The sequence below is a fragment of the Triticum aestivum genome, chromosome 7D (genome assembly GCF_018294505.1).
Source record: "Triticum aestivum cultivar Chinese Spring chromosome 7D, IWGSC CS RefSeq v2.1, whole genome shotgun sequence".
Taxonomy (NCBI): Eukaryota; Viridiplantae; Streptophyta; class Magnoliopsida; order Poales; family Poaceae; genus Triticum; species Triticum aestivum.
In genome coordinates this window covers 434,497,761-434,510,811 of record NC_057814.1, presented here as the reverse complement: position 1 = coordinate 434,510,811, position 13,051 = coordinate 434,497,761, and the positions used below count along the sequence as shown (strand labels likewise).

Here is a 13,051-nt window from a genome sequence, read left to right as displayed (position 1 = left end):
CTCGCTGTACTAGTGTACGGTCTTGCATGGCAGGGGATGTACTAGTCGAATTATATGGAAATTACACATTGAAGCAAAGAAGCACAAGTCATGATTAATTACGAAGAAATACTTGTCGTCGTTGCGTACCATACAAACATCAAAGGACTCTTCTAGCTTGACGGTTAAGAACCTAACATTTTGCAGGTGAGGCTCCCTGTCGCACATACCCCGATCGTCACAACAATATTCGCACTCGGTGATCCTATCATCGTCATACATTTTCTATGTTCAAAATTCAAAGATTATAAAACGATGGTAATTACCAGGAACTCAACACACAGATCACTATTCACCACGGGTTGACTTCGGGTCTGTCGAGGCTTTCCTCGAAAACTCTCATCTTACGTGGTGTATATGGTGGGCACTCCCTCTCTGATATATTCGACCGTCAGTGATGGTCGCTCCTCCCTTCGTTCCCGAGTGCATTACACCAAAATGTCTAGCACACGGGAACGAAGGAGAAGCGACTCCGACGATAACAGTCGGTATTCTTCCTCTCTAACATTTGCAACTGTCGGTGATGGTCGCTCCTCCTTTCATTCGAAAGTCCATTACACCAAAATGTCCAGCACCTTCGAATGAAGAAGAAGCGACCCCCACGACAACAGTCGGAATTCTTCCTGTCTCATATTTCGACAATATATGGTGGACACTCCCTCAGATATTTCAACCGTCGGTGATGGTCGCTTCCCCTCCTCCTCTCATGCATTACCAAGGTATATCACGAGAAGAAGGAAAGAAAGCGACCCCCACGACAATAGTCGGCATCCTTCCTTCAAGAGCGGACTAAAAGTCAACCCATTACATATATCGAGTAATGACATAAAAAATGACCTATGGTTTGCCGGAATGTCATTTAATTCCTGTTGGAAAATCATGGGCACTCGATATTTCCTAGTTTATAGCACAAGTCATGCTGAAATACACGAAAAATTCTGGCATGACCTTTGCTAAAACAGGACATACCGAGCGCCAGAACAGAAATTAATCAACATTCCGGCAAAACATAGGCCACTTGGAGGTGTTCCCTACAAAACATGTCCAAATATCATCATACACATGTTCGAGGAGAAGAAAAGGAGGAGGTGGACTTTTAGCTCAACGACTCAGGTGTACAGGAAGTAGACGAAGCTTCGACGAGAAAGCCTGCATATTCCACCGAGTAAAAATTTTAGATCATCAAATCTCATATAACATTCTTTGATGACAAAGTGATAATGACATAAAAATAATTAAAGTGTCCAATACTTCCATATTGAAAAAGAAAATTACTAAAAATTTCTATACCTAAATTTTGCTACTAAAATTTTTATTACTAAATTTGATACCTAAAAATTTCTATTACTAAAACTTTTTTATATTCAAAATTCTACAATAAAATTCTACCTATCTATTCTATTCAAAATACCTACTTTCTACCTATCTATTATATTCTATTCAAAATACCTGCATTCTACCTATCTATTCTATTCTATTCAAAATTCTACAACAAAATTTCTACATTCTACAACAAAATTCTACCTATCTATTCTATTTAAACAACCTCCATTCTACCTATATTTTCAATTTTATTCTATTCAAGATACCTACAATCTATTCATATAACCTATATGTTATATTTTATTCAAAAACATAGATGGGGGAGGGAGGAAGGTAGGAAGGAGGAGGGAGGCAGGGAGGGAGGAGAGAGGAAGGAGGCCGGGATGGGGGAGGGAGGAAGGAGAGAGGGAGGAGGACGACAAGCGATGAGGAGGAGGGAGAAGGGCGTGGACGGCGGGCGATGAGAGGAGGGAGGAGGGAGAAGGGAGGGAGATACCTCGGGGGCAACGATGGGCGACGACGATGGCAGAGAGAGCGAGCGAGAGAGTGTGAGGTGAAGGTAGTGGAGCAGGCCGTGGAGAAAGAAGATAGGGGTAGCTTAGCAGTAGTGTGGGGCCAAAGCCCATGCCGCTGCTAAGTGGGCTGGGGAGCTGGGCCCGGACTGCCCGAAGACCCACGCTGCTACTAAGGCCAGCCCCGGGGGGGGGGGGGATTGTGTAGCCCACTTAGCAGCAGCGCTTGCCGTGGCAGCCCGCGCTACTGTTACATAGTACATGTAGCGCTCGTTCTAACCACTCTCTATTGCTACTTAACAGTAGCATTGGGTTCTCACCTCACGCTACTACTAAGCATCTACCTATAGCCCTTTCCCTAGTAGTGTACGATTAAGGAGCTATTTCCTACCTTAAGCACTGAATAAGTATTCGGCATTTTCAGCCAAATTAATGCCTAGCGAGGAAGGTCTTGGAAAAGTTTTCATCTCATTGGGCCTCTCTCACTTTCAATGATCTCAAACTATATGTGTCCGTGGCCCATACATAGCCCAACACCTGAAATAATGTGTTCATCTTCTTTCTGAACACGACTTAGTCCCCTAAAAAAACTTAAACACGGCTAAGGAGAGAGCACGCGGAGAAACTATTGTCACCAGAGCAATACTCTTATTTTTCTTTTAAGCTCTGGCTACATCATATAAACAATAACCATATCTTTTACTAAAAAGGGTATAAGGAAATCACGAGGATGCCCATGTCATTCCTCCTACAGTTTCTTCGTGTAACTAACTCGAGCAGGCGTGTGTGCATTCACGTTACCTTCTCGAGCAAGATGCTCTATTGTCACCCGACCAAACTTACTCATCAATTGTTGACAGTCGCCGATAGCTACCACGCCCGATACTTAGTACTTTGCAGATTCACCACAGCCTACATAATCTCAACAAAATCAAACTCAATTGTCCATGAGATCCCCAATTCATCTGCTAGCCTCAGTTCCATGGTGTGCTCCTCGAAGGAGCAGGACACCGCGACAAACGCTCCATATGAGTCGTCGAGTTACACTCCCATAGCTCCCGACCCGAAGTCTATAAAACATGTCTTGAAAGCATGTCCACATTGAAAATATGTATGTCACGGAAGCCAACCCCCATTGATTTGGACTCAACCAACTTCGGCCACCCGATCCAATGACTTTTTGTTTTATCCTACTGACTCCATCAAAACCTAGCAATCATCGCACTCAATTAGTCACATAACAACTTGGATAAATAGAAGCACGACAGTACATATGCTGGAACGACATGAGCTATGACTTTAAGAAGCACTTACTTCTGTGACTTGGCTAGAAGCCTTTCATCCCATCCTTGGATTCTCACCCAGATTTTGTTCTTCAAGAAAGCAAAATGCTTTTTTCTTTGACCTGCCAATGTAAATCGATAAACTAAGGTGCTCATTGTTCCATGTTTGCTTGTGTACTCTAGTGAGTACTTTTCCAGATTTCTTGCTTGCCGACTTGATTTCCTGCTGAACATAATTGTTGAGTTCTCCATGTTAATACACAACTCCGAAACAACTTTCGTACGCCTCATCCGCCTTTGCCTTGATCATGAGGGCCTAATCATCTATAAAGAATAGATGCGTGGCAGGAGGAGCTGCCGGACAAATTCTTAGCCCACTTAGCTTTTTATTTACCAACGCACTATGTAATATAAGGCAGACAACCCCTCATCACACAACACGAAAAGGTATGGTGACAGAGGGCCGCCTTGGCAGAGCCCCTTTGACAGATTTAACCGTTCGGTGAATTTATCATTCACCTTAATCTGGTATGTGTGATTGTACCATAGTTTAAAAAACCGAACCGAAAAGGTTGTCGGTTCAGGTTTTTACCGGTCGGACCGCCGGTTCACCGGTTCGATTGTCGGTCTTTTAAGCAATAAAATAATATATGTTGAGTAATATATGTGCTAATGTAGTGTGAAACAATGGTCAAATAAAATTATTTATATGTAGTGGACCAGAAAGTAGCATAACCGAGTTGGTTATGGGCCGTGGGCGGGCCCCGCATACTGCTCAAACATCTTGGGATCAAATTCCACTTCTCTCAATTTCTATTAAAAATATTTCCTGGTTTTATCCGGTTCAATGGCCTGGTTTTTTCACCGGCTTTCCAAAAAACCGGCCGGTTAGACCGGTTTTCTCCGGTCTGATTGCAAAACGGTTTTATTAGCTGAAAAAACCGTGAGGTCGCCGGTTCCGGTTTTTTTCGGTTCGACTGCCGGTCCGGTCTGGTTTTTTAAACTATGGATTGTACACACGCACTTCAGGGGTCGATCCATCCCCTACGGAAGCCCAATTTCCTCATCATCTCTTCGAGAAAGTCCCACTCATGTCCACTTTGATCGCTGCATAACCTTCACCCCCTCCTCTTTTGTTCATAAGATAAATGAAATAACTCATATGTAATCAACATATTATCAATTATAAACCTCCCTAGTAGGAACGCACTCTAATTGTCCGACATTATCTCCAGCAGGATTCCTTTGAGGCGATTTGCCTTTGAGACAAGCTTACACACATATCAACGGCCAGAATCAACCGCGTCGTGAAGACCCTAACAACCCCCCTCATCCAACGGTGGACGTGGTCAGCCATTGAAAACCACATTGGACGAGATCTCCAGTCCGCTCGCACCACCCCCTTGAGTCGTTGGCGGCTTGACCCCTCTCCTACGGTCGTCGCAAACTTGTTGTCCCCGCAACCTCTCCCCTCCCCCTCCCCCTCCGAACTCCAAACCCTAGAGGCGCCGCACACCGCAACGACACGTCGAGCGAGATGCGGCCGCGCGGCAGAGGCGACGACCCTGACGACGACGAGGACTACGAGTCCTCCCCGCAGCGGAGCGCCCCGGGGTCGGATGCCGAGCCCGAAGAGCCCGCGCCGCCGCCGCCGCAGCCCGCGCGCGCGCCTCTCAGCAGCCTAGTCGTCAGGCCGTCGCCGCCGCCGCCGCCGCAGGATAACGGCGCGTCCTCCCCGTCCCCTGCCCGTTCGTCCCCCTCCCCCGTCGGGGACGCCCAGGGTCGCCGCCGCGGGTCCTCGCTCCCGCGTCGCCGTCGCGAGTTCTCGTCGCCGGACCCCCGGATCAGGGAGAGGCGCCGGTCGCCGCCGCCCCCTGCGAGGCGCCGCCCTGGCAGCCCGCCGCCCCCCCAGCGTCGCCGCTTCAGTCCACCTGGTTACCAGCCTCGCCCCCCACGATTCTACGACGAGCCGCAAGGTCGGTTGAAAATCCTCGAATCACCCAACTTTCTTTAGATCTGTTTCTTTTGGATTCTTCTGGCCCCTTAAGCTGCTATGTTATTCTTCGATGTTGTATGTTCCGTTCGGTCGTTAGATGATCCAAGATGCAGTCTGTCTGCCTTGTTTATCAGTTTGGTCGTTAGATAATTCAAGGTGTACATCATGAATTGATGATTCCTTGTCTTCAGCTGATAATTGGTAATCCTTCGATTGTATATATGGCGATATATGTGAGGTATTTGCCTTGTTTATCTGTATGGGTTGTTTTGATTGAAAGGTTGATCAAGGCTTTGAACATGTTTGGGCAAGAATCTTGGTAAATCGAATAACTTCTGTTGACATACGCCTCAGGTTATGCCAAATCTGCATCTGCATAATCATAACCAGTTTTATGTGCTGGTTAGATACGCTTCGCTTAATTATTTGCAGTCAAAGTTGATGTAGATTGTACTCCCTCAGTCCCATATTAGTTGTCGCTCAAATGGATGTATCTAGCACTGAAATATGTCTAGGTACATCCATTTCAGCGTCAACTAATATGAGACGGAGGGAGTAGTTTTTTCTATGCATAGTTTGCATAATCACAAATTTCTGACGTAAGTTCTCTTGGCAAAATCTGTGATTGGTGCTATATCTGACATGTACGCTACTGCTGTGGTCCCTTTCTTGCTAATGTTAAATCAGAATTTACCTATCAGAGGATCTACACCTAGAGAACATTTGTAAATGATGTATATATCTATTTGTAAAAGGTCATCTGAGTGAAACAGCTAACATGATAGCTATGAATATGATCTCATTCTCCATAAATGTTTCATCTTGAGCTTGGTGCAGGCATTTTTGCATGGTAAATTGTGTTCTTCACATCAGTTATGATTCCTTTCTTGAGTGAGTTGGGTGCCATGTGTTCCTTACCTTGAGAACCCCTATACATACTGTTTGGTTTGCTTTTATTTAATGTTGCCTTACTTGATTTCTCTTAATGGATGCCTTGATTCCTTAAGCCCTTAAGTTATGGTTTGATCTGCTTCTCTTGTCAGACTTACATAAGTATATAATTGCATTAATGGGCTTCAGATTTGAACATTTGGTCTTTTGATTACATGAAATTTTCACCATGCTAAAGTTGAGAGAGTAATTTTTAGGAAGTTTGGTCAAATATGTTAAGAGGTTTATTCTTTGTTGCCAGCATTTGCTCTGGCTTTTGTTCTTATTCATGGCAATGTATATAATTTCTATGATTATTCATAATTTTGTATGTGATACTATCCATTTTTTCTTTACCATGTCTGATGTTCTATGGCAAGATTGATTTTTAGTAACTTGTCAATTTCAACTCTGCCTTCTCTTTTGACGCGACTAGTTCAAATTCCTATATACGATGTAGGAATATTTAGTTTCAGCATTAAACCACTATATGTAGGAACATAATGCACGACGAACTGCAAAATCTCCTGATTTGTTTTGACTTTCAAGCGATTGTAGTTTGTAGATATTATCTAATTCTTTACTGGCTTGGATATTCAGTATTATGGCCAAGCACTGCAACCCCCTCTAAGTATCAAATGAAGTATGGAATTGGCTGTTCTACTGTAACAGTTTTCAACTTGGCTGCATAGGAGACAGGATCTTAGTATTGACGCTTCTTATGGCAATGTCTGCTTGTTGGTTTAGCCTTTTTGGTATTTAATGTGGATGCCATAACAACTCAGTTGCTGTGCAATTGGTGAACCCTGACAAGGTTGGAGTTGTGATAATCGGCAAAACAAGGGCTGAGGACCTGAATTGTATTGATGCAGCTGTGGTTACATACTTGTCCGAGAGCTACAAGTCTTGTTGAAATTAACTTGGCACGTGGATATTTAGGAATTCCTTTAATATGAATCTGAGTTGTGTCTTGTTGCATCAATACAACCTGACCAACTCCTCCATTTTGATTATTTGGCAATTCTGATAACTTCACAATGAGTTAAGTCATGAGCTACATTTTGGAATTAGCATCATGGCGTTCGTCTGACCATCTTTTCAAAAAGTTGATGGAGATTTGGTTGAGAAAAACACGCTGCAGATTCCGGAATAAAGTACATCAGCAAGTGCAGCAGTTGATATCATCAATTGGTACAGGGATTTCAGCATTAGGGATCATCCATTGTTATGAATATGAGGAGTCACATCTTGCCAAGATCAATTGTTGGACCTGATCAACTGCTCCATTTGAGCTTTTGAGATAAGAATAGTCGTGTTGAACTTGAGGTAGTGTCGAGGAAGCCGTGGTCAGTGTTTTGGCGCTGCCTGAGTTTTTGGAGTTAACATGAATCTGAGTTGCGTCTTGTTGCATCAATACAACCTGACCTACTCCATTTTGAGTATTTGGTAGTTCTGATAACTTTACAATGAATTAAGTCGTGGGATACATTTTGGAAGTAGCATCATGATGTTCTTTTGACCGTTTTCCCAACAAGTTGTTGGAGATTCGGTCAAGGAAAGTGCACTGCGGATACCAGCATAGTGTCCATCAGCGAGTGCAGCAGTTGATATCATCAATCGGTACAGGGACTTCGGCATTAGGCATCTGCATGATGCTTGGATACTGAATTGTCTACTTTTTGATATGGACAACTGAGATTTCATTGTCCAAGACCCTATGTGCTAGTAAGATTGCGAGTTTGTTTGATGGTAAAGAGAAGATTGAAGCAGACAGACAACTTGGTAGCCTTTGCAGGAAGACAACATCTGGTAGGAAGTAACATAGGATTCCTGCTGCCTGTTGCTTATGCCTTCTTCATGTAGGAACTTCTCTTTAACTTTAAATGGAGAATTAGCCTAATAATGCCCAATAAGCTAGCCTTATATGGAGGGTCTTGGAAGAGAAACCCCTGTGTTTTAGGCCGACTGCATACTTACTCTCCAAGATACCATTGGCGAACTGCCGCGCTGTACTGCTTTGGCGCATATGCATTGGCATGATGAATGGTTGAGAGTTCCTGACTTTGCGTGAAGTTATGGGGCTGTTACTGGCTCACTTGGAGATAAGCTTTTCTTAGCAGAATCTGATTACAATATCTGAATGTGTAGTCATGAATCAGATAGTCGTGTTTTGGGTTGAGCAGCAGCTTCAACGGTATTTCCTTCTCAGAGCTTTCTTAAGAAATGTTGGCCTTTGCAATTACTACCTCATTCGGTATGTGGAGAGTAATTTTGTTGTAAGTGGTTCTCCAGATGGGGTTTGCCTGTTTCAACCCCATGTGGCTGGAGTAAGCACTTCTTTGCTGAATATTCATGTTTCGTGTCTTCTAATGTTTATTTGGAATTGCTGTTACTTTCTTTGCAGGATATGGCATGCATGCTGGACCATCACCTCCGCGCCAACGCAGATTAGAAAGCAGCAACTTTGATGACGCTATTGGTCCACGTTACACCCATGGCTATGAAGGGAATGGTAGAGGATATGCAAGGGGTGGTAGGGGATATGAAGTGGGTGGTAGGGGATATGAAGGGGGTGGTAGAGGAGGTGCAAGGTTCCGAGATGTTTCTCCACCATATGGAAGAGGAGGCAGGTCGCACGGGAGGGGGGGCTATAATGGTCCTGGAAAGGAGTTCATTCTAATTGATGGAGAATATGTTCACAGGAATGATCCAAATCTTTCACCAAGAGAAGGTGATTGGATATGCCAGAATCCGAGGTATATTGTTTTTCAGCTTATCGTAATTACTGCACTTAATCTTGCTTGCCTTAACTTAATGTTTTTCAGCTTATCGTAATTACTGCACTTAATCTTGCTTGCCTTAACTTAATGTTTTCATTGCCTTTTATTTCAGCTGTGGAAACCTCAACTTTGCTCGAAGAAGCCACTGTAACAACTGCAACAAACACCGCTATGAGTCTAGTCGCAGTCCTCACAGGGGTTACTTTGACTCTCCTCCACGAGTGCCTGCAAGGCCGCTTGGTCCACCAAGTGATCGTGCCCCTCCAAGAGAAATGGCCAGGTACAAGCCAGCACCCCGTGATTGGGGTGTGGGTGATCCTAGAAGTTATCCAGCTAGATCGCCTCCAGATCGTGTAGGACGATTTCCAGATCCGTTGCAGAGTGAAAGGGGTTTCCGTGGTGAACGTGAGTTGCGTGACCCTGTGAAGTTTGAGTGGTCTGCTGCGGAGTACAAGCAGAGGGAGCGTCCACATGGTGGGTTGTATCTTGACAGGAGCCGATCTCCTCAGGGGAGCTGGGGGAGCGATATGCGGGACAGAAGCAGATCTCCTGCAGGTAACAGACCAATGAAGGGTGCTTTCTTGGGCAGAGGTCGACCAGACCTAGAGTATGGTGGTTCATATGTAGGCCGGGGGCGGTTGGATGCTGGGCGCGGGCGTGGACGTGGGCGTGGCCGTGTTTACAGGCCAGGAGGTGATCCATACCCCGGCGAGGGTCGAGATGATCGGCGCGCTGCTCTTCATGGTAGGGATGATGGACGGTACTAGTTCATCCTTGGAACTGATGCTCTGGAAAGAAAAATCTAGTTAAGACGGTGCAGGTCAAGCCTGTAATATTAAACTACCCGTACTGTTTCCTCAACTGTGATGACATTTGCAATGTTCTGAAATGAACAAGTCCACTATACATAGGATGGTGGTATTATTTTGGTTCAGTGAGCAGCTGGGTTGTTATGTCAAAGCTGATCTGATTATTTGCTTCTTTGGGTTGCTTCTCGGTTGGGTTATACCCTCAAGCCTGGTCGGGTGGAGTATATGCCAACATAAGGATTTCAGGTTGCTCGGCAGCTGTTGGTCACATGCATTGGCCGGCCCTTGTGGTCCAGGAGTTGTGGGTATAACCAGAGGGTTCCGCCATCACGACAATATGAGCTTTCAGTGGAACCCACTACATTGCAGGATGGCTCGAAACATCAATGAAAAAGTCATCATTGGCAGAGCTGGAAGAAACACAAGTTCTGCTCATGTTTCACCAAGGCCTATTTAGGATTTGCACTGGGAACGGGGACAGGTCGCGGTACGCCTTGATTTGTGTTATGAATGTGTATATCTTGTGCTGGTTACACCAGGTGTATCAATTCATTTTGCACATATAATTCACAAAAATAAAATAAATCATTTTGCACATAGGACCAATTGTAATCTAAGTGTTCACATATACTTCATTTGTCTTGCATGGTAGTTTTATTATTAAAACTGTCATAATGCTTAAGTGTGCCTTTTACCACCGCATCCATTAGTCAAATCAAGACCTAGTGCCTCTAACCGTTGAGATAATCATCATCTTTATATGATTATCTTAGCTTCCAAGAAATTAATCTTAGTTGTGTTCTCGGGTACTATACACTACCTCTCCCTGCTTGGTACAAGACTTGGGAAGGGTCCTACTATATATAAACTTCAAGGATGAGCATGGGCGATGGAGAAGAATGGGTGGCTGCGTTGACAACCGATGAGCCTTATTAAAGCCTTTTATACCATTGAATTCGGCCTTTGGGGTCAACCCATAAGCTTATATGAGGATGGTGCACAAAGTAGGCTTGAGGGCTTGTTAAGGAAGGCGGCTACGGCAGCCAGAGGGGGGAAACAAAAAGGAAAACACTTGTAGACGGCGTGCCGGCCGAAGTTATCGGGTGGTTGCACGCGCAATGTTCAATTCCTCCATATCGTACGCCCCGTGACTCGCTCTCCCATCGCATGCTCTGTTTTTTCTCTTTGCTTTATCTTCTTCCACCTTTCTTCCTCTTATCCATTCCCATTTTTTCATTGCCCCCCATCTTCCCCTGAACTTCATGAAACCCGAGGCTCCTGCTGGAGACCAACCGCCATCGCCTGCTGCTGGAGACAACTGCTGCCGCCTGTTGCTAGGGGAGTCACCGCGGGCGGAGAAGATGACCATAGCCAACGGCAACCCCACCTATGGGCACATGTGAGCTGCATTGGTGACCGAGATGCATGTTGCAATGGCGATCGACGGGGGTGTAACGACCGTGAGCATTGATGCACGATAGGCGAAGGCAATGTTGGAACCGTCGTATCCTTTTTTTGCTGCAACCATTGAAAAAAATAGCTTCAAACCCTAGATAGAAAAGAGCTTCAACCGGCACTGTTAATCGGGGAAAGCTTCAACCGTTGACACAAAATGCTCCAATGCTAGATGAAAAAAGCTTCAACCAAACCACAGAGAAATCTGTTTGCTACAGCCGGCTAGGGTTCTTGCTACATCCATCCATCCATTTTTTTGCTGCAACCGTCCTCAGTTTTTGCTACGTCCAGCGTTTTTTTGCTACGGCCGTTCACGACAGAGCTTGCTGCAGTGGAGTGAAGAGTGGAGAATTGGGGTGCTGACTTTTCCAAAAGTCATCATTCATCACTGGTGTGGTACATCCAATGTCCACATCTTCATCTTCAATTTTATGCGACGCTGCACATCACCGAAAATTCTGAAGATGTGAATTCATGGGTGCTGGACTGGATGTCTGAAAACACTCACTACAAGGCACCAGCTACTGAATTGCTTCGTGCCTTACCTCTCAGTTCGCCCATTGAAGGTGCTTGTTGCGTCTACAATGAACCTGAGCTAACCGATCACTACATGCAAGTGCTGATGAAGCCTTTGAAGCCAGGTCAGGCCCCAAGAACAAAATTCCTTGTGAAGGAATTGCTGTATGTGCCTCGGACTGTCTATCGCATTCTGACGAAGACAATGAGTCCTATCAAGGGCCACGACTCAAATGAAGAACAAGTCGTTGGCATCATGAAGAATCTGCTTTTCAATATCATTCATGGCATTCCCATAAACTTCCATGATTTCTTCATGAGGACTCTGGCCAATGTCGCCATGTCACCATTTGAGTTGAAGCCTTATGCACCTTGGATTATGAGATTCATCAGGACAAGGTCTTCACTCAACTATAAAGCTGATACACTGAACCATTGCAGCTACTTGCCCCCAATTGAAGTCCTCAAACGGACATTTTCCTCAGTTGATGAAAAGGGCAAGGCTACTGCTGTAATTGATGAAGGCATTCGTCCATTGGATGGACAATTTCGCAAGGCTGCAATCAGCTTCCGCCGTCTTGCACAGATCGGTAAGACCAATCTCAGTGACGGTCCACAGTTCGCTGTTCATCGCCATGAGGCGCTTCTTCATCATGGCTTCCACTTGGGATAATCATGATTGTCAAAGATGGGACATGTCACTTTCTTCATACATGCGGCCGACATAACTAAAACTCCAGGTGGTTAAACCAAAATCACACAGAACAAGGGAGTACCTTGCTCTGGTACCAATTGAAAGTGCGTTATATCGACTAGAGGGGGGGGGGTGAATAGGCGATTTTTATAAATTCTTCACTAAGGAATTTGTGGGTGAGGAAATTCCTTAGCGAAGAACTACTTGCAGCGGAATAAGTACTGAAAAATATGCATAGCAGAACACAAGCATAGTCATCATGATGAAATGAAAACAAGCACAGAGTACAGAAAGCGTAAACACAGGATGAAGACAAACAGACTGAGGAAATTGAACTGAGGAAATTGAGAAAGTCTTCAGTCAAAGTCTTCAAACACAGATATGAACAAGCATACACCACAGTAATGAGGAAATGGAAGAGTTGAGGAAATAGAACCAGTAAGCTTGGTGAAGACAATGATTTGGTAGACCAGTTCCAACTGCTGTCTCAGTTGTACGTCTGGTTGGAGCGGCTAGGTATTTAAACCTGAGGACACCCAGTCCCGGACACACAGTCCTCACCGTATTCTCCTTGAACTAAGGTCACACAGACCTCATCCAATCACTCGTGGTAAGTCTTCAGGTGACTTCCAAACCTTCACAAACTCGGTCACTCGGCGATCCACAATTTCCTCTTGGATGCTCTAGACCATGACGCCTAACCGTCTGGAAGAA

At 44.9% G+C, this 13,051-nt stretch overlaps 1 protein-coding gene across 1 annotated transcript; it reads left to right on the top strand.

Annotated features, from left to right (window-relative positions):
* The first annotated feature begins 4,596 nt into the window (after nt 1-4,596).
* LOC123166618 (serine/arginine repetitive matrix protein 1) lies at nt 4,597-9,797 on the top strand. Its single transcript, XM_044584423.1, has 3 exons — nt 4,597-5,133; nt 8,488-8,839; nt 8,976-9,797. Exons 1-3 carry the CDS (start codon nt 4,695-4,697, stop codon nt 9,628-9,630), a joined length of 1,446 nt encoding a protein of 481 aa, XP_044440358.1. The 5' UTR covers nt 4,597-4,694; the 3' UTR covers nt 9,631-9,797.
* The last annotated feature ends 3,254 nt before the right edge of the window (nt 9,798-13,051 follow it).